At 40.9% G+C, this 22,671-nt stretch overlaps 2 protein-coding genes across 2 annotated transcripts in view; one reads left to right on the top strand and one right to left on the bottom strand.

Annotated features, from left to right (window-relative positions):
* The window catches only part of cfap206 (cilia and flagella associated protein 206), a 28,663-nt gene extending 21,305 nt beyond the window's left edge, over nucleotides 1–7,358 (top strand). Inside the window, exon 13 of the mRNA XM_034076184.2 lies at nucleotides 5,649–7,358. The gene's annotated coding sequence lies outside the window, so the exon portion shown is untranslated. The remainder of the gene's footprint in view (nucleotides 1–5,648) is intronic.
* A 1,125-nt stretch (nucleotides 7,359–8,483) lies between these two features.
* On the bottom strand, nucleotides 8,484–21,646 carry LOC117440159 (gamma-aminobutyric acid receptor subunit rho-1-like). Its single transcript, XM_034076438.1, has 8 exons — nucleotides 21,540–21,646; nucleotides 18,430–18,497; nucleotides 18,115–18,338; nucleotides 13,458–13,540; nucleotides 12,940–13,080; nucleotides 12,713–12,865; nucleotides 11,582–11,778; nucleotides 8,484–8,783 (listed from the first exon to the last, which is right to left on the bottom strand). The coding sequence occupies exons 1-8, from the start codon at nucleotides 21,640–21,642 to the stop codon at nucleotides 8,499–8,501; spliced, it is 1,254 nt and encodes a 417-aa protein (XP_033932329.1). The 5' UTR covers nucleotides 21,643–21,646; the 3' UTR covers nucleotides 8,484–8,498.
* Nucleotides 21,647–22,671: the final 1,025 nt, after the last annotated feature.

Genomic DNA, 22,671 nt, shown 5'->3' with positions numbered 1-22,671 from the left:
GGACACAGACTATAAAAGGGCACACAGTTTCATTCACTAATGAAAGTCAAACACATGTTTGTTTCCACTGTTTTATTGTGTGCCTGTCATGATAAGCAATTAATTGACTTATCGGCTCCCGAGTATTTGTGTTGGGTAATCTATGGTAGGGCTAACCCATACAGTGGTGGGGCTCAAATCAGCATTTGAAATGTAATTACATACACACTATATCGCCCCATTGACGGTGAAACGCCACGCATGAGGTTTGGATTATTTCCCTGTCTCAATCCAAATTGAACTGTATGAAATAAAAGGCACATTTGTGTTGTACTGCATTCAAAAATGTTTCTCAAGTAAAAGTATAAAGGTATTCTCATCAAAATATATTGGAAATAGCGACAGTAAAGGTAGTCGTTGTGCAGATTGGTCCATTTCAGAATAATATGATGTGTTTTATAATGATTGATCATGAGTGTTCTCAAAGCTGGTAAAGGTGCAGCTAGTTTGAAGTACTTTGTATTCTGCAGGGTAGCTGGTGGATTTACTCCAGGTGGAACTAAAGTCTGATTCAACACTTGATTATATTTCACATAATTCATCCAGATCCGTAAAGTAACTAAAAGGTATGAAATACATGTAGCAGAGTAAAAATACACCATGTACCTCTGAACTGTAGAAGTAGAAGAATAAAGTAGCAAAACATTTAAATACTCAAATAAAGTACAAGTATCTCAAAATAGTGCCCAAGTATAGTACCTGTTGAGTTTATGAACTTAGTTACACCAGTGGCTATACAGATAGAAAGACTAAGCCTTGCACAGAGGCATGAAAACACATCTATGAAAATGCTCAACAGTGCTGCCAGAACCACAAACTGACTGCTACAATTAAAATAAATGCCTCTATCCATCTCCATCAGATGTGACTCCCTGGCACCTCTGCCACCACTACCTGCTGCTTCAGTTGTTCTGCCCGCCAAAACCATCTGCCACTCCTCACACAAAGTGGATTAAGGCAAGGCAAGGCAAGGCAAAAATAAAATAAAAGAAAAGTCTTTAGTCTGGATTTGAAAGTAGTCAGAGTTGCAGCGGACCTGCAGGTTTCTGGGAGTTTGTTCCAGATATTTGGAGCTTAATAACTGAACGCTGCTTCTCCATGTTTAGTTCTGACTCTGGGGATAGAAAGCTGGCCAGTCCCTGAAGACCTGAGAGATCTGGATGGTTCATAGTTTAGCAGGAGGTCAGTAATGTATGTTGGGCCTAAACCATTCAGTGCTTTATAAACCAGCAGCAGTATTTTGAAATCTATTCTTTGACACACAGGAAGCCAGTGTAAAGACTTCAGAACAGGAGTGATGTGATCCAGTTTCTTAGTGTCAGTGAGGACTCGAGCAGCGGCGTTCTGAATTAGCTGCAGCTTTCTAATAGATTTTTTAGTGAGACCTGTGAAGACACCATTGCAGTAGTCCAGTCTACTGAAGATAAAGGCATGGACAAGTTTTTCCAAATCCTGCTGTGACATTAGTCTTTTAATCCTAGATATGTTCTTTAGGTGATAGTAGGCTGATTTAGTAACTGTAAATCACTTACACGTGTGTGTGTGTGTGTGTGTGTGTTTGTGTGCGTGTGTGTGTGTGTTTGGTGTGTGCGTGTGTGTGTGTTTGGTGTGTGTGTGTGTGTGTTTGGTGTGTGTGTGTGTTTGGTGTGTGCATGTGTGTGTGTGTGTGTTTTTGGTTGGGGGTAGCCTGCTTCCTTACAATTCTCCAGATGTTAAAACCCCCCAATGGTCGCTCTGTGGTCTGCTCAGATTATCTTCCCCTCCAGAGGTCACACCTGTCTCTGACCCCGTGTGCTGCGATCTCCACGCAACTCTGCAGCACTTTAGGAGCAGAGAAAGGGGGAGACTCCGTCCAAAAATGCAAACCTCTCCATTGGCGAAATAGCATCATTTTTTGTACTGTCCCTGACTTGTCTTTAAAACGTTCTTTAAGTCCTGTATTAAGTCTTCTGTTATGTAGCGGAAAATCCCATTTCAAAAAAATTAAGAGCAAAATAGTTTAGTTGAAAAAAAACTTCTCTGTCTGTTCGGATTTGGAAATGTTTATGATTTATTTTGTGTGCTCGTGAACGAGAGAAGGAGAAAACAACATCTATCTTTGAAATGCAATTACTTATCTTAAAAAGATTGCAACATTATACTCCTTTAAAAAAAATTGCTCAATTCATTTAAACACATTTATTATGTGCACAATAAAACCTCAACAAGTATATTGATCCTGGCTTAACCAGCGACCTTTACTCTATTGTTCATAAGCTCAGTATTTCAACTATTAGGATTGTAGTAATGTCTGTATAGACCAATTGTACTAGAACTAATTTGAAACAGTTTAATAAAGAATGTTAAACTATATTTAAACTGTAATTGAACTTCAACGTATATCAATTATCTGATTCCAGTGGCCAGTTGGAACAGACAATCAACAAGGTTTTCATTTTGCAGCAACAGCGCAAAAGGCTTCAATCACTTATGAGTATCATTACATTACATTGCATCTAGCTGACGCTTTTATCCAAAGCGACTTACAATAAGTGCGTTCGACCAGGAAGACACAACCTTGAAGAAAACGGAATCATATAAGTACATCAGGTTTCATAGAGCCAAGTATTTCAAGTGCTACTCAACTTGCTATAGATAAGCCAGTCCTCATGCCTGAGTCTGGTTCTGTCTTATCTTCTTTGTTTCGGAATGTGTTCAATACATTACGTTTTTTATTCATATGCCATACAATACATAGATTAAGAATAAATGAAACAAATAGTACAACATTGAGCTGTTTGAGCTTTTCATCTTTACATTATTTATTTATTTTTCTCAAGTCATTTACTTTTGGTGAGATAACTGAAGTTTAGTTCATTTTACCCTGGCTGTGGACTGATTCATTATGAATTGTTACAACGCATGCACAAGACGGCGGGTAGACAAACAAACACGAAACAATTATACAAACAAACATGAACACTCTCGACAACCAACGGCTTGACAAAAACTCTTCCAGCTTAGTTTTAATCCGAATTAGGGAGAGTTTCAGAGGGGGTTAGAGAAATATCTGATTAATTATGAGAGCCTTCTTACTCATTATGTTGTATACAGCAATCCATATATGACATTCTCACACCACGTATTAACCACTTTCTTCAGTTCAAAAATGGTAATAATCGCGGAAATAATGACTATGTAATTGTTCCAATCTGTAATAATTTTTTCTCCCCTTTTTTTTTTTTTAAAACACAACAGCTAGATGCAGCAATTCATACATGACATTCTCACACCACGTATTAACCACTTTCTTTAGTTCAAAAATGGTAATAATCGCGGAAATAATGACTATGTAATTGTTCCTCTCTCTTTGTCTGCATGCGCTCTCCACAGGGGGCGGAGAGTTGGCAACTCAGCAGAAATGCTATTGATTTAAGCAGTTTAACCTCTGAAATCTCCTGAATTCAGCAATTTGTGTCAATACAAATCTATCACATTGCTTCTAAATGCAGAAACTCCACTTTACTGATGCTCTCTTTTAAGGTCTCTCCGAATATTTGCTGTGTGTAATTGTCCGGTGATTTAATTCCGAGAATCACACACAGAGGAAGTCGATGAAATTCGATATTCCGAGGTTATTTATTAGCCCCAAATATTCTCATAGTTTTCACATGGGCCGTGCTTGCTCGTAGGCACCTGCCCCAGCAACAATCACAGGGAAATCGGCCAGGACAACGTCCCCTTGACACCGATTCCCGAGGTTATGAATTAATCCTCCGAATGCAAATGAGTAGATAAACCAAAAAAATTGCAGCAGCTTAGTTCTTTCAGGAAATTTATAATACCGTCAATCTCAAACACTGCTTGCTCGTAGGCACCTGCCCCAGCAACAATCACAGGGAAATCGGCCAGGACAACGTCCCCTTGACACCGATTCCCGAGGTTATGAATTAATCCTCCGAATGCAAATGAGTAGATAAACCAAAAAAATTGCAGCAGCTTAGTTCTTTCAGGAAATTTATAATACCGTCAATCTCAAACACTGGCAAGCCAATCTCAAAATAGAAATGTACTTACCAGCCTCTGAAGATATTTTGGTATGCTGTTCGCGACGCCAATTTGTGAAGGAAAGTTCTGATCAGAAATGTGAATGGAAGAAATAGAAGACTGGAGTCCACTTTACATCAAACACCGGAGTTTATTGAGAGTCCACGGCCGGGAGCATTGACAAGATTTCCACACAACTTCCTCATGTAAATCCCAAGCCAACACTCAAGTTTACACAGAAACACAGCGCAAATCTACACAGAGAATATAGGAGTGGCCTATATTCGCGCTCTTTCCATCCTAATCGATACCAGACATGTTTAGAGACAAAGAAAGTCTGTTAAAGTCATCTGCGCGCATGGTCCACACTCCCCCACAGGAAGGCAGGACCTTTGACCTGTGCCCTGCTCTAAGTTGCAGGCAGGACACATAGGAAAACACTAAAATTCTCCCCTGCACAGATCTCATTAAAATATTCTATCCTATTTCTTTAGTTTTATGCCGTATATATGTAGCGAGGGATTTCAGAGCGTTTCAAAATGGAATGTTTTAAATGCATGCACATTCGCAGGCTAGTAGTCTGTGTAGGCTGGAACATAAGAAAAGTACTAAAACTGAAGTCTACCATTCCTTTATTCGTCTGAAAGTGTTTTTGCACCAGTGTTTTTATGTTTGTTTCACGGCCTTACTTTGGTCTAAATTTGCTCTTACATTAAAACAAAAAACATGAATGTTCAGCAAATAAGTATTAACACCCTTCTACACTGTAAACAATGTCTCAGAATACTGGTTACATGAATAACTGCAGTGAATATACATATAATACACACTCATAATGCATTCCAAAATGATAATGTTGTTGATTTGATGGTGTGCATTCTCTGATGGATGAACATAATCTAGGCTTACCCATTCTTTTCATATGGAGCGGGAACAAAGTTGAATAAAGCACTCAGAATTCAATGAAAGTGGTGCTCAGCAATATTACATGTTCCAGCGCCTACTGTGGAGGATATCATAAGACGTTGAAGCATCATGTAAATCATATTTATGATGAAAGTAGTACATTGGTAACAAATTGGCCCTAACTCGACAGGAGGGTTTCAGAATGCTTACACACTCTTCATTTATCTGTACCACTCTTTAAAGGGCTTTGCAAATCAAATACATATTGAAGGGCCTGAGTGTGTCCTTCAGCTTGAATATGGGTTATTGTTCCAGTGGCCTTCTTATTCTACAAGGCCTGAAATAATTCCAGTATACAGTTTTAATTGAAGGTCGATGGTGTTTAAAATGTGACTGGTTATCTCTTATCTCACTATAAAAACAATAATAAGCTGTTATAAAGCAGAAATATGCATTAAGAGGACACTTACACTTAAGACACTGAAATGCAGCCACTGAGAAGGATATGGTTAATGCTGATTTGATACAGTTACAGTGACGGTCTCTTCCCCACTTTGTGTGTCATGGTCACATCACTAATCCCTTTCAGCAAATTTGGGTTGTTTTCATTGTTTACAATAAAGATGCTTTTACTAAGCTCTCTGTTTTGTCCATCCCGGTTTGGCTTTGTCCGACAGATGTCTCAGCAAACATTACAAGCGCTGCCAAATCTCTGGATGATGGCTTCTCTCTCCTGCAGCCCGTCTGTTTTACAACTGATATTTCAAAATCCTTCTTTACTTGTTTATTTGAAGACTTGTTTTTGGGGCCACCTTCATTAAAGAGACAGATTTGAAAAGGTGCCAGAAACCTTTGGAAGAATCTAGAAAAACCACTGCCCTCCATTAAGGGTTATTTTCCATTAGGTTGGTTTTGTATTTGATTGTTTTCCTGTTTTTTGTACTTTTGTACAATTTGCCATGGTGGTTTTAAAGGAGCTATACACATAAAGTTACTATTATTTTCATTCATACAATTATTTTGGCAGTAAACCTAGAACTCGGAAGCACATTTAATTCACCCCAAAAAGATAGCTTATATTTTCAGTTTATCTTCGATGGTATGCTCCTGGTTTTACTACAGAACTTAGTTTGGAAAAATGTTGCATAATATTGTGAATATTTCTGTTTAATATGTGAAGTGCTTTTGTTGAGGCTACACTGTATTCCAGTGAAGTGTTTCAATCATTCACAAATAACAATTCTGAAAATCAGGATCACAAAATGTCACGAAATATATATATATATTTAATTCTTATTTTATTATTATGAGTAACTACCTCGTTATTCTGAAAATGAGATGGATTTCTCCATATTACCTGATAGTAACTAGGGATGGGAATTATTAATCGATTATTCGAAATGATTCAGGTATTCGAATATGAGTTATGAATATTTTTATTGTAATTTTTATATTTTTATTTCTTTTGGGAGGGGTGTCTAAGTTGATTACATATTATCAAATGTAATAATTCAATGTATACGACAGTGCCATAGCTAAGTGTGTTAGGTCTAAAGGTGCGTTTTTCTTCGCTCACCGGCCCCTCACAGCGGGCAGAGCTGCAGGTGCTGATCTCTCTCTCTCGCGTCCGGTTATACTTCACTCGTGTTTATGTCCAAATCCATCAGATCTAGCTGGTTCTAGCCAATGATATGGCTGCTGCCCCTCCCTACACGCAGACCACGCAGACTCAAACCTCATCTTATGCCCAGACTCCAGCTGAGAGGGTCTTCTCTACAGCTGGCCTGATTGTGAACCGCCTCTCCCCTGAGTAGACATGCTCACATTCTTAAACAAGAATGAGTATTGAATAGCTGCATTCTGTGCATAGGCCCTGTTATAGGTTGTTGATCTCTGTTGTCACGGGTTACGTTACCCTAAGCCGTTATGTTGTTCGTGTTTGATCCCTCTTTCATTTAAAAACCAAGTTATGTTTTAAGCATGAAAGCTGTAGGCCTATAGCTGTCAACTGTTCAAACTGATCACCAGTTCAATACATTTGACAAATTCGACTTGGTTTCTTTACTTATTTGAACATGTATTTATTTATTTTTCAAAATTAAATTATTATTATTATTTTTTTATAGCATATGTACATTTCGGTTAACCGTTTTTTTGGGGGTCGAATATTCGAATATACATTTGCTTTCAAATTCCCATCCCTAATAGTAACTTATAATTACGAGATAAGGTGTGGATTTATTGTCTTTTGTAAAAGCAAAGCACTTCTGTAAAGACCAACTTCTAAAAAAAAAAGATTGACACTAAAGTCTGTGACAACAAAGTGTAAGTTCGAACAGCATGAGCCAACATGTCAAATGAAACCACGAAACCCTGAAGATTTCAACAAATAAACAGCTGCTGTTTGAACGTGTGTTTCTCTGTGTGTTCATTTGCAAACTCTAACATAATTAGCAGCCACACACCCAAAGCAGAATCCAGATGTTCGAAATGTGTCAATCTGATAGCAGTTTTTGAATGGAGCCATTCTTAACACAATAGAGAGGAGAGAAATGCTCAAGTACAGAATGTATTTAATCTAGATGTAACCATTTTCAACAAGAAATATGGTAGAATGACGTCTGCATTGGTGTCATATTTATGGGACCAGATACACAGCTTCTACAGGTTTGTATCATCATCAACAGGAAGCAAAGGAAACTCGCACACTTTAGGAGCTTTGAGTTTGGGATGCATTGCACCATCACGACAACAATGTGAGAGAAGAAGATGAAGCCTTTCCATTTGTCCCTCAGACCATTAGTCTGCGTACCAGCTCAAAGAGGCCTGTTGTGAACCCGGAAATGTTGAGTACCTTGAGTACTCCAAAATTGGCCAAACCATGTTTTAACTACTGTCTGGATATGCAAATGATGCTAAATAACACAACTTAATGGCTAATTGTGCAAATATACAAGTTAGCATCCTCCAGTTTCTATGTGCTGGGGACCCTCACTATACATTCCCATCACACACTTTGAAGTACTCAACATTTCCGGGTTCACAATGCTGGCAATTAGACTAGAATGCTTTTCACTTGCTTGGTTGAAAAAAGGGTGATGGGAGTGAAAGATGGACCTGTTCTTACATAAAAAAACATCACAATTAAACAGAGATAAATCGACCTTAGGTTAAAAAAAACAACTGCATTTAGTATTTCATTGATGCACTGCCTGCAATTTCTCCCAAGACCTCGATTGAAGAGTTTGTAAAGCCCCAAACAGGTGTGGAAAGTCTAATTGGCAGGTAACCTGGAGATGAAGTCACATTGGGTCATTTGGTCCTTTGAGGTGCTGTCCATTCAAAACCATGCAGACCAAGGTGAAGGAGAACATGTGGGGTCTGTTCCGCCTGAACATCTACTGTGCACTCGTGTTCTTTGGATTGAGCTGTTCCATCTCCTTTCTTTCAAATTTCAAAACACAAAAGCTTGAATTTGTAATCCCACTTGTTTTAAGTGTTCAGACTCGGGTTACATCCCATGCGTGTTAGGAGTAGATGGACCAGTAGATGAAGTTGAACAGGATGTAGGATCCAGGAAACATGACCCTGGCGTATTTGTCTATGGCGTGTGTGTCGATGGCGGCGCTGCTGTAGGTGCCGGAGCTCACGTGGCCGGTGATCTGGTCGTTCTCCATCAGCTGCACCAGCATCCTCTCCCGCTTCACCCCATTTCTTGGCATGCTGCCGTAATTCCCTGTTGTGTTGGCATCCACCTCGCTGTAGCTGGCCGACATGGTGCCAGGATGGACCAGACCACAGGTACATGGCATCTGCAAGTACACACACAAAACACAGATGTTCACAAAGAAATGGTTAGGAATGTTAAACAACTTGTCACTCCAGATAGGAATGCAAACTGCAACGATTTGGTTAAGTAATTATGTTCATTTAGGTTCAGGAGTATGGCCACACCTAAACCCCATCTCTAATCACGGGCTTATATCCGGCCATCGCTTGTCTCCATTCTCTCAACCCACCCTCCCTCTCCATTCCACTCATACATTTCCCATACCTCATACTTAGCCAAACCCTTTCATCCCTCCACTTCATCCATTCCTCCCTACATCCTTACATCTCGTCATCCACCAATCCATTCATCCCTTTTTCCCTCTCATCCCTTCATTCAGATGTTGGGATGAAGGAAGAGAGGGATGAAGGGATGTATGGATGAGCGAATAAGGATGTCGCAGGTGTTAAACGTTGACTTGAATTCAATGTATTATGTCAAGAAATATCACATAACTGCAGAGGTGGCAAAAGTACACACTCTCTTTACTTAAGTAGAAGTACAGATACTTGTTAAAAAAAAGTAATAGTACAAAAGTACAGTTTCTGAAATGTACTCACAGTAAAAAGTAACTTTTAAACTGGCTGTTTTTGTGCAAAGCTAAGTGAACCTTACATCATATTAATATAATATAATATAAGTGAAAAGGAGCTTTATTTCAATTTGTTTACTGCCATTCTGAATGTATTCAGCGTGAACAACAAAAACAATGTACCTGTATTTGCTGTCGCCAACATTGTAGAAGGGATACTTTGCCTTAATATAGGCCTAAACAAGGCCTAAGATTATATATAAAGCGTCTTTGGGTTCAAGAAATGCGCTATAGAAATATAATTTATTATTATTATTATTATAGTGCATTCGCCACGAATCATTTTGTGCACCCACAACTTTGAACATTACATTAAATGTAAGGGAACATCTCCCTTAAAGGGGACCTACCATGCAAAATGCACTTTGTGATGTCTTTTATACAAACATATGTGTCCCCGGTGCGTCAGCAAATAAAACCCTCTCTCTTTTCCTCCGTACCCAAATCTCTAAAAACGGGGGTACAACGAGCGGATACAGATTTGCATCTTCAATGCTTCTACCCATTCACTTTGAATGTCACGCTTTGCCGAACTGCATTGTGGGAGCGTTGCTTCGCTTTGCTCGCTTCGACGGAAGCGTCAGCCAATCAAATCATATGCCAGTACAAGCTCTAGCCAATCAAACCGTGTGCTTGTGTGTCCGGGGCGGGAGATTCATGTGATTGGTTGTTGGTCAAGTTTCAGACACGCCCACCGGCAAGCTTCAACGCACGCCGCCGTGTGGACGCTGCGTTAGACCTTTCTCCCTTAACGTCTCTGCCTAGCTGTTTCTTCCTACGTCTTTTACGTTGTTTTCGTCTGTCGTGCATGATCTGCACACCATGGCTCGTCTTCTCTACGTGTTATTTTCACATCCATTTAAGACAATCAGTCTTGATGTCGGGGAAGGCCCGCAATGATGCAAAATACAATGATAATTCAGCTCATGTGCATTAAACATAAAGTAACAAGCCCGTTTTGAAAATGTAAGAAGTAGAAAGTACAGATATTTGTGTTAAAATGTAGGAAGAAAAAGATAAAATAAATAAATATTTAAAGCGCCCATGTCATGGCCAGTTCCACTGATCATAGTTCCATTGTTGAGGTCTACTAGAATAGATTTAAATTGTGCAATTTTCTAAACTCACATTGGTTTCTCAAACAGCATCTCTGTAAAGTATGTGTATTCACTGAATGTCACTCTCTGCCTTTAACGGCTCGTTGTAGCTCCAATAGCTCCAGCCCCCCCCTCCCTGTGAGCACAGTGTGCTCTGATTGGTCGGGACGTTGTGAATCGCGCTGAGCTCCGTGGAGGTGTGGTTTCCTTGTTTAGCGATACACAGCGAAACACAGCCAAACTCACCCTGAGCACACACAAAGTCACAGCCGAAGTAAAAACAATAAGTGTGGCTTGATACTGAGTAAGAAAAAGGTGGATAAACGCTGTGAGAATGGGTCTGAAGAGAGAATTTCTCCGCGATCCCAACTGTCTGTTATCAGCCTGCAGCCAGGGAGGAGAGATCAGCAGAGCTGCGTGCACTGAGTGTGCGAGGAAGTCCGTGGATTGGTTAATTTGGACCAATCAGCGGGGGCTTAACGTAACGGCTCCACGGATTGGTCCATTTGGTTTCGGGTACCGCATGACATTAAGCCGTACCCGGAAGAAACATTGGGCAATGACGTATCAGTGACGAATCTCCACCGAGGCGTTCTGGGGCAGCACAGACAGGTCTTCTCTGTGTTAGAGTTCTACTCGCTACAGGGTGTATTTTGAGGGTTTGTGACTCTGCAGACCGTTTACATGCAGAACAACCTTCATAACACAAGGGGACGGGTAGTAACTGGAAAAGCATGACATGGGCCGTAAAGTACAGATACCTGAAAAATCTACTTAAGTACAGTAAAAAAGTATTTCTACTTCGTTACTTCCCACCTCTGCATAACTGTATTAGGTTAGTTGAAATCAAGTTGAACCTAATACTTTTTATTTAACAATATATTATTGCTTTCAACAAACCTAATGCAGTTATATGAAATCTGTTGACATAATACACTTAATTCTAGACAACATTTCAGTTTTTCCAACCAACCAATCCGTCATTCGAACCGCTCCACAAGCCTGGTTAAACATGTGGTGCTCTAAAACAATGTCTTCAGCCAAAGCACCTGTCGGCATCGATCAGCGTGGAGATGAGTGACTGGTACTAACCCTCTCTCGGAGTGCCCTCTCTTTGCGTTCTTGGAGAGTGGACAGGTAGTTGACGGCAGCGTACTCGATCACCGACAGGAAGACAAAGACGAAACTGACCCAGAGGTAAATGTCCACAGCTTTTATGTAGGACACCCTGGGCATGGAGGCGTTGACTCCAGTGATGATGGTGGACATGGTGAGCACCGTGGTTATACCTATAACAGGATCACACGTTCTAACAACAACACCGACTATCGTGGAAATGTATCATTTTAGTCATTCAGTAATACTTTGCCCTGGCTGAGCCTCCGAGGCGTAATCATACCTTTAAATACACGTTCTATTTCTGTTAGCTTTCAACAGAGTGTCGCCTTGACCATTGTCAGGCAATAATCATGTTAGGTGTGTAGTTAGTTAGCATGTGTGATGTCTCTGCCCCTCTGTCTACCATTCAATAGACCAGGGGTGTCAAACTCAATTTCATCGCGGGCCACATTAGAATTATGGTTGCACTCAAAGGGCCGGTTGTAACTTTAAGACTATATAAATAAATATAGATAATAAATATAAAATAATGTATAATTTTACAATATTTCCTCTGCATTGGATTATTATCGGATAGGGTAATAACTTAATAATTAACTATGTCTGAAAGCAGAAGTCTAGGGCAAATCATTGCAAGTCTCTTCATTGCGTATGTCACAAAATGAGATGCATTGTGGGACATGTAGTTTATGGGCAACGTTCTCCTGTAAAGCGGCACGTAACATTATAATAAACTTATTATATTCTTTGCAAGCTCTTGTGGGCCACATAAAATGAAGTGGCGGGCCGGATTTGGCCTCCGGGCCTTGAGTTTGACACCCCTGCAATAGACTGTAATGTATGTAATATTGCTTTGATTGACTGTATCCGTCCCTTCCTGTATACGTTTGTCTTTTTTTTTATAACTGGTGTCAGATGTTGTAACACGAGCTGCTGCTAACATCTGCCCTTCCAGCTGGAACATATTGATTCCGTTGAACGCTTTGACTTTTGACTCCATTAAATAAAACAACTGTCTTAAACATTTATCTTTGTTCATTTCTTACCAAAAGGGGATTTATTGTGGAACTCCCTCCACACTAACTAGTAGCCCAGCACTCTCACCTAGTGGCACCCTGGCAGGGACGGCCCTGCGGTCGATCCAGAAGGACACCCAGGACAGCATGACCATCAGAGTGGCAGGGAAGTAGGTCTGCAGCAGGAAGAAGAAGACATGGCGCCGCAGGGTGAAGTTGATGTACAGACGGTTGTACCAGCCTGGAGGAGAGAAGAAGTTAGAAGGCGCCACTTCCAGCCTAAAGGAAAAGACGGCTCTGGACTTTGGTCGGCACCTGTGCTGCTGTAGAAGGCCAGCTTGGTGGTGGTGTGGAACTCTTGGATCAGGAACTGGGACAGAGATATTTTTTCGTCTGTGTTTAATGACCTGTTCCCTTTCTTCCAGTACAGCATCAGGTCATCGTCTGTGTACGCATCTGGGGAGACCAAGAGCAAAATGAAATATCGTGATGTTCATTTTATAGTAGCTTATATGAAATAAGTTAACACCAGGGTGACGAGTGACATGCCGTGAGAACACACTGAAAAACCGTTTCTCTTTATCTACCCTAATGCAGTTATGTGAAATCTGTGGACATAATACATTTAATTAAAGTCAACGTTTTAGTTTTTTCAGTGCATGCTCCACAGTCTCTAGCAATTTAACATTTCATTGATCTAAAACATGACAAGGAGAAATATCTCACTGCGTCTGCAGCTCTGACAAGACTTTACAGCAGTCACAGGAAGGGTGTGAGGGGTGACTGCAGAGGAGAGGGAAGGCCACATGGAGCTGATCACAGCCGTCACTTACAGCTCTCGATCTCCAAAGAGCATGTCTGCGTGTCCAGAGGGAAGCGACTCAGGTCCATGCTGCACATGGATGTGACGGTCACCCTGCAGCACAAAACCAAGCTGTGAGGATATGACACACACGTTTGGGGTGAGTAAAGTCATATTTATATCATTAAGATTAACAACTTCTCTGTAACTATATTTGGGTATGACCTGTACAATAAAAAAAAAATGAATATGAGAGTATATAACAGTGTTTTTCAATCTTGTTCATACCAAGGACCACTTAACCAATAAAAAAACACTCGCGGACCACCTAACTCCACAAATATCCAAAAACACATCGTTTTTCTAGAACAGATTACAAATCGCCTAAAAATGGTACAAACAAGTGGCAACATGTGTGACGAAGGTGTTGCGCTGGGCTATATCATGCAATCAAAAGTGAAACGTAACATTGCTCCATTGTGGAGATATTCCCGCAAGAGTGCGGAAAACTTAAATTAACTTATTTATTTAAAATGTGAAATGTTACCAATATACTCACGGACCACTAGGGGGCGCTCACGGACCACCAGTGGTCCGCGGACCACACTTTGAGAAGCACTGGTATATAAGATCTTATACTTCACATCCTTATGTGAAGGAAGGCCTCCAAACCCTAAACCCCTTTAGCTTCTTGCTTCTTATGTTTTTTCCAAAAATGTTAGGGACTGATGGCTTGCCAGTCTCTTTTATTCTTTGTGTCCCTGTTCCTTTCTCTGTGCTTTTGGATGTGTGCTTTGGGGCTTTTTGGTGCTGGAGGACCCATGATCATGACAACAGGGACTAAACTCAGAAACTAGTTATCTTTGCATTTCTGTTCGCCTTTCCACTGGATGTGAAGACTCATAAAGAAGAGGTGAATTAGTGCTGGACAGATTAGAGAAGACTACATCAAAACGTCGTTTATAGCTACACTATAGTATGTACAGTATGGTCAATGTGCTGAGTTGTGGCTAAATAGTTGCAAAGACGGTCAGTGGTAGATTCCTAATGTTCTTGCTTTCAAATGTTTATTTGAAATGTTCTGTAAAGCCCAGTAACATTTGTGTTTGAAGTGTACTGCAGTAGCATCCCACACATACATTTATACCAACCAAAGCTTGAACATTATTGCAAACAAATGTGCGCGCAGAGTAAGAAAAGCAGTGGATGTCGTTAAGATGACTGATTGTGACTTCACTCGCTCTGTAAATCAGGAACTGAGGGCTTAAGCCAAAAGCAGAAAGAGGATCATTTTCTGGTTTGAAAGAGGATTTGAAGTTCCGCTCCAAAAAGTGACACGTTTATTTTCTTTTTAGTGTCGGGCTGCATACCCCACGAACCACAGGGTTTTCTTCTCTGCTCTGCAACAGCTGTTTGCTGCTTCTCTCAATCGCCCCACTCTGAAGCGACTTCACTACTTTATGACGAAGTAAACAAGCCTTCATGTGTCTCTCTCTGCGGCGCGATGCTCACATCCCCAGGACCGTGAGGGAGACTCAGCAGAGCAGAGCAGTCCGTTGCTGGAAAATGGTTTGAATTAAATGATTATATTTTAATTTGTATCAACAGTGACACAATGGCGCAGCTAGCTGTATGTGTGTCTGTGTCTGTTGACAGATGTTAGAGTAACAGGTAAAGTGCAGGAGACTGGGGAGGATGTCAACATCTCAAACCAGCTAACTGAACAGACCATATGACTCATTATTGTCAAACTGTATGAAAAAACTGAAACGTCAAATGTAATTAAATGTATTATGTCAAAACATTTCACATAACTGTATGAGGTTAGTTGAAAGCAATAGTATTGATTTGAACCTATTAAACTTAATATAAAGGACCATTGTTGACATAATGCATTTAATTAAAGTCAACGTTTCAGTGAATAAAGTGAATTTAATTGTTTATATTCTGTATAGGTTTTCATATATAGGTTATTCTAAATAATTGTTGACCCCTACATTTGTTTCGATTAAAAACCGTTAAGAAACTTAAGAAGCAGAACAGGAACAATTCAAATCCAAACGATGGCTCCTCTTGTGTTGGAATTGCAGGCTCAGCAATAAAAAGACCTTTAAGATCTCAGATAATGTTCATGACCCTGAAGCTGTGTACCGTCAGTCGTCACTGCAGCATGCTGCTGTTGGAATCTGGGCAGTCATACTGCATCATGGGAAGTGACATGGCCCATGGGCAAGGTAAGGCAGAGAAGGGCTCATTGACACATTACTATCACCAATCATGAGGGATGGATGATGTTACTATGGTTACGTCATTGCTTCATGTTACAGGTCCGTATTCACAGAGCCTCAGAGTGGGTCAGAGGTTTCAGCAGAGATTTGGTTTTACGGCACAGATGATAAATGAAAATGACTTAATCCAGCTCATAGGATGAGAGGAGGCCACGGTCTGCAGCGAGCTCTGACATCCTCACTCCCAATCTGCCAGCCAGCACCCATCCCACACAGATTAACCCGGCCATGTGAGGAGCATGCTTATGTCTAACAGAGCACAGCAACAGTCAACATGTGGACATTCTACTTTAGAAAACATGTTATGTGTACACTATAAACATGTATATGTCAACAGGTTCCACACAACTGTATTAGTTTAGTTGAAAGCAATAGTATTACGTTTAACCTATTATCTTTTATTTAAACTTAATTTGATTGCTTTCAACTAACCTAATACAGTTATATGAATTGTTTACATAATACATTTATTTAAGTCAAAGGTTTTTCAGTGTGTTACAGTGCTGTTGAAATATTTCCACCTATTTATTATTATTACAGTACAATGTGAACATTTTCAAAGTCTCTAGGTTATGTTCCTTTTTTATTTATTTATTTTAAATCTAAATGGAGCACCTGTTATGAAATCTAACCCTCCAAGGATAATAAACCGTTCTGATTGTGTTTCCCTCATACAGTAGAAATTCACACTGAAAACTGAATTGTTGACTTTACTTACATTTACAATACATTTATTAAAGTCAAGGTTTCAGTTTTTTCAGTGCACCAGGTAGCAAGTGATTACTGTAATATGAATCACATATTCAGATACTTCAGATTACAGAGTGCATGTTGGCGAATGCAGATTTGTGGATGATGTCATCATATTAATATGTCGTGTCCATCAGCCCTATGCTCGAGCGGTCACGGCCGGAGGCAGATGGCCGGCGCTCCGCCAGGCTCTGTAATGTGGATTACAATATCGACTCTGGGTTCCGAGCCTGCTATCGCTCACCAAGATGACGAGGTCCTGCTCTGAAGTATTAGCAGTCGTAATTGGCAGAACGTTATCCCCTTAAATACACTTCCTGTGGCAGCCGGTGCCACGGTGTTCTGCAGGACAGCCGTGGCAATTACACTCCTGACCACCCACTGACATCATAACCTGCCCCACTTCAAAAGCAGTACAGTTGCCGGATGTATCAGTGACCTTGACACTGACCGCTAGTTCATTATTAATGTGTAAACAAAACAAGTACACACTTAGTTTCTGCTTTTGGGACAGAAGAGTAGTTTGACGAGATGCAGGGAGAGATGGAAGAGTCCGCCACACTGAGCTGTCACTGCACCCCGATACGCAGAGCGCTAAAAAGAGCCACAATAACTTCATAATAATACAAGTATTGGACAAGGATTAACATTTCTCCCAAAACAGCAATAGTTTCTTTGTTCAGCACTACCCCTCTAATGTTTTATATATTGACTGTTGTACCTTTTTATGTATGCCTCATAACGTGCGTATATGTATACACAGGATATCCGCTGCACAGCGCCAGATGCAGTCGGTAGGCACAGGCTTTGAAGGGCCTCTTTAAAGGGTTCATTGCACCAAACCTGGCCACCTCCATGTGATGACAATGCAGTCAGGTTTATTATAAATGCAGCTTCTATTCCGGATAGCTCAGTGATTGGGGCTGCAGCCCATACGTGGTGTGCACTGCACAGTACGCCGGGCCCACAGTGCTGCTGTACAGTTGTTGTTGTCGCAGTTCCATCCATTGGTGCACCGTTTCTTAACGGAAGAAATACGATCATTTTTATGTCAATAAAATCATTTCAATGAATATTGGGAGTCGAGTCGTTAGTTTGTTTTAGTATCTGGCGTGTAATGAGCGGGTAATGTGCAGCGACGTGGTCATGATGGGGAAAGGAACACCCTTCAGGCTGATCAACAGGCTTACTAATCTACTGTACCAGCACATGTGTCTCTGGTGTGGGAATGTCTCACGATGTTGGTGAATTCTTAAAAAACAAAACACCATTTCATTTCGGGTTGAAATGTGTTGTACCGTGCGTTACTGAGGATTGTAGCGGGTAGTATATAACTCACATTTCATTAGTAATGCGTTACATTACTGCGTTACAGAAATACATTACTGTAACGCGTTACACCCAACACTGCAGCCGACAACATTGTTTGTAAGTCTTTTTGAATTTCGCCAATAAAAATGTAATGCCCAATTTGAAAATGTAAAGAAAGAAAAGCGATTGACAGAAACTCACTAGATGCAGGTGGCAGGTGTTCATCACCAAGGAATTGTTTCAGCAGTTATAGTTTAATTTCCCAGAATGTTGGAGCATTCCTTTAAACTGTTCCTGACCTAACAGCCACTTTGAGACGTTACATGTTCCCTTGGTTACCGGAGGCTGTAGAGGACTTTTCCATCGGGGTAAACTCGTAGCATGACGTTGTCAGTGGTGGTGTCATGGGTGAAGGACCTCTTGGAGTGGACGAAGAACATGTCAGGTACCCAGATCTTCTTCACCAGGCGGCCATCGAACGTCATGCTCAGGTTGTTGTTGCTTTTGAAGGCCAGACGTGCATCTTTCCAGTAGTGCCTTAGATACAAGGTCATGGTAAAGTCCTTAAACAAAAAGGCAAAGTCTGTTACAATATCATCTAAACTAACAACAAACATGCTTTATTCTCTTAATAAACATGTGTTCCAGACATACCATATCGACCTCTGAAATAGCATCCAAACTCTCAACCTGAACATCCACGCCTACAGAGACGGCGGGACCTGGAGAAATAATGTAGGGCAGTTTACATGCAATGCAATGAGCTACACTGATAACAGCAGTGTCTGCGAGTCAGAAGTAAGCTGTGACCGAGGGAGTGCAGGTCAGCTGCTTCCTGTCTGGATTATCTGTGTTTATTTGGAAGTTGTGATTCCTTTATTGCTGCTGACCCTTTTGCTTAAAACAATGACTTTATCCAAATCCAGAGCAGCTGGGTGCAGATTTCCCAAACACTGGCACAGAGCCAGCGGAGCGAGTACTCTAATCCTAACTGTTGTTGTGGTGCATGCTGGGGATTCAAATCGTTTCACTTTTCTAAACAGGCCTACAGTTCTAAAGTGTTGAATGGAAAATCAGAAAATCATGAACCATTTTTTTAATTCTGCTGATAGTCATTAGACTGGGGGTTGGGTTACTGTGAACCACTTCCTAGTTCAGAGTGCAGATCTTACTCGAGTCGTGACTTGAGTTATTGATTTACCTTATTGTATTTTCAAAAGAATAACTATACTGTACTTGGCTACATCCCACTCAGCTGCGTTGATTGGATAACAGGACAGCATCTGTACATTTTGTAAATTCTTTAAAAACAATACATGTTGACATATTAATGCAAGTTACTTACTTTTATGGAATAGTTTTACTTTTTGCTGTAAAGTGTCTCTACTGTAGGCTATTTTTATTTTATGTACAGCACTTTGGCTCGACCAAAAGTCGTTTATAAATGTGCTATATAAATAAAACTTGATTTGATTTGATTATCCATGACGACAATAGTTCCATCAGGACACTTATTCTGCTTAGAGAAAGATTTGTATTGACGTGTGCACGAGATGATAGAAATGTCTTTGGCGATAAGACCCCGATTGTCTCATCATATATCTTAAGGGGGAAATGCATCCGTAAGTAGAATAAGATGTTGATGGGATTGGATTTGAAGAGGAGATGGGAAGAGGATGCGGAAGATCTGGATTTGATAAGGAGTTCTGATACGGAGGGTGGAGGTGGATGGGAGGGGGGGAGCCGGAGCCTTAGCGCCTGAAATGACAGGAGAACAGATTTGAAGTTCGATAGCAGCGTGATGATTGGCTGTTGGAGATTGTGGGGAACTGTAGTTGGTTAAGAGTGGACGCCTGTAATCAGCTGAGTAGATCCAACTGAGGAGTGAGTGGATGTAACGCCGGTCTTCCTGACTGAACTTAAACTTTATCTTTATTTACCGTTATTTACAATAAAAACAACTCTTATATAACCTGATCAAAACCGCCTAACCTAGACACCATAAATCAAAAGCAAGATCTTTCCCCAGAGTAACGCAAAGGTGTTCAGAAAGGTGTTGAGAAAGGTGTTCAGGAAGGTGTTCAGGAAGGTGTTCAGAAAGGTGTTCAGAAAGGTGTTCAGGAAGGTGTTCAGAAAGGTGTTCAGGAAGGTGTTCAGGAAGGTGTTCAGGAAGGTGTTCAGGAAGGTGTTCAGAAAGGTGTTCAGGAAGGTGTTCAGAAAGGTGTTCAGGAAGGTGTTCAGAAAGGTGTTCAGGAAGGTGTTCAGGAAGGTGTTCAGAAGGTGTTCAGGTGTTCAAAGAAAGGTGTTCAGGAAGGTGTTCAGGAAGGTGTTCAGGAAGGTGTTCAGAAAGGTGTTCAGGAAGGTGTTCAGAAAGGTGTTCAGAAAGGTGTTCAGGAAGGTGTTCAGAAAGGTGTTCAGAAAGGTGTTCAGAAAGGTGTTGAGAAAGGTGTTCAGGAAGGTGTTCAGGAAGGTGTTCAGAAAGGTGTTCAGAAAGGTGTTCAGAAAGGTGTCCAGGAAGGTGTTCAGAAAGGTGTTCAGAAAGGTGTCCAGGAAGGTGTTCAGAAAGGTGTTCAGGAAGGTGTTCAGGAAGGTGTTCAGAAAGGTGTTCAGGAAGGTGTTCAGGAAGGTGTTCAGAAAGGTGTTCAGAAAGGTGTTGAGGAAGGTGTTCAGGAAGGTGTTCAGGAAGGTGTTCATGAAGGTGTTCAGAAAGGTGTTCAGAAAGGTGTTCAGGAAGGTGTTCAGGAAGGTGTTCAGGAAGGTGTTCAGAAAGGTGTTGAGAAAGGTGTTCAGAAAGGTGTTCAGAAAGGTGTTCAGAAAGGTGTTCAGGAAGGTGTTCAGGAAGGTGTTCAGGAAGGTGTTCAGGAAGGTGTTCAGAAAGGTGTTGAGAAAGGTGTTCAGAAAGGTGTTCAGAAAGGTGTTCAGAAAGGTGTTCAGGAAGGTGTTCAGGAAGGTGTTCAGGAAGGTGTTCAGAAAGGTGTTCAGGAAGGTGTTCAGAAAGGTGTTCAGGAAGGTGTTCAGGAAGGTGTTCAGGAAGGTGTTCAGAAAGGTGTTCAGGAAGGTGTTCAGATCCATCATTAAAGGCACTGGTCACTGGAACCAGCTATTTTACGAAAGGGGCTCATTCAATGCGAGATAAAAGAGACACTCATGAAAAAGCCACAGCGCACTAAGATAACATAAAAGATAGGTATTTTTTCAGTTACTGAAGTTTTATCAGTGATTTATAGTCAAACTTTTTATTTAATTACAATTAAAAAAAACAAAACACATTCCCAAAACTCCGGCTTTAGTTAAACTTTTAATACATTCTTTGCTGCAACACACACATGGTGTTATCATAGACTCGTCTTTCGGGGGGGCAAGCTCAGTGTTACAGCTGTGCTGCACATTGCAGAGACGGTATGAACTTCCATTCAAAACCCTAACATGTAGCGTAATAAACGTATCGTGTGAGACGAGAGCCAGTATTTAAGACTCATTGAAGTCTGCCGTTAAACAACATCATGCTTTCCTAGAACTCCACGGGGGATTTTAAACTTAAAGGGAAAATGCACGTGTGTGAATATTTATTTAAATAGCGGGAGATATTGTAACCCACAGCTGAAGACTGTGGCTGCTCGGTAATGAATCGGTGGCCCACAGCAGCATGGCTCAGACATAATCCCGCTCTGTTATGTCATCTCTACGAGCCAGTGCTGCACAGTGAGAGGAGTGATGGATCAGATGAGGGGGCGGGGTTTAGTGTATCGTCAGAAAGACCTTACCTCCAAATCCTGGGCGCATTGTAAAGTCGTGCTCCTGTATCCTCAGCAGGTGCTCTGACTTCGTACCCCAGGCTTTGGTTTTATCTGGACTCCTCTTAGTCATGGGGCTAATGAACAATTTGGGGGAAAAAACTATTTAAAAGTTTCTAATATTAGATTCTGGGTCACACAGAAAGATCTATTCTGTTTACATGTTGCACAACACATGTCAATCCCAATGTCTACCAAGTTCATTTCTCTTTCAACAAAGGACACTTGTTATGCTGTTTCACTGTCTTTGTTGAATATTGGACATAGAAGTGTACAGTAGATGCTGATTGGTAAACACATCAACCCAATGCAAGCACTCAAAACTGAAGTCCAATTACTTACCTACAGCCACCCAAACAAATATTGACATGGAAAATCTGCCGATAAGGATGGGCACGTCCTTTATAAAATGTTATAACATAATAAAGTCCTCTGTCAGAGGCATGTGACCATCATGTCTGTAAACTGAGAGGGAACCAGCAGCATTTCCATCAGATTCACTCCGTCTGTGTCGCTACTCCTTGGTTGAGAAGAGAGCGCCACATCAGTAAAGAAAACAAAACCAACAAATGAAACCGAACGGTTGACAGTGGTACAAATCCATGTCGCCATTCCTTCCATTATCTGCACATCAAATCCATCACATTTGAAAATGAGAGCAGTAACTTCAACCAGCTGTTGGTAATCCAGCCGTGGGAACGCTGGGGTAACAAAGTGAAAACTAACTGTGATTGTCAGGTGATATTGCTTTCAAGCCTTTTTCCAAACAGCTGTGCTATTTCACTTAATAATGAAGCCTCCTTGAGTTTGAACATCAAAGGGTTCCATGTTCTGCTCTTTAGCTCGCTGTCACCGTATTAAGTTTATGAAGCAAAGTCGCATAATCTTATGACTTTCCTAACTTTGTGGGATAAGAATGGATTATATTGAGCTTAGTCAAATACATGGAAGCGACCCATGCTTCTCACGACCCTGCAGACAGTAGTGTGATTAAATTGTTGACCGCGTGCCACTAAGTCCTTGCTGCTTAAATCTCCAAAATGTGATCTTGCTGTCTAGCCCCTGCTATACGTCTAATTGGACTACATCAATAACATGATAA

The sequence above is a fragment of the Pseudochaenichthys georgianus genome, chromosome 24 (genome assembly GCF_902827115.2).
Source record: "Pseudochaenichthys georgianus chromosome 24, fPseGeo1.2, whole genome shotgun sequence".
NCBI classification, from domain to species: Eukaryota; Metazoa; Chordata; class Actinopteri; order Perciformes; family Channichthyidae; genus Pseudochaenichthys; species Pseudochaenichthys georgianus.
The sequence above is the reverse complement of the archived record's forward strand: the minus strand, read 5'-3'. Positions and strand labels throughout refer to the sequence as shown.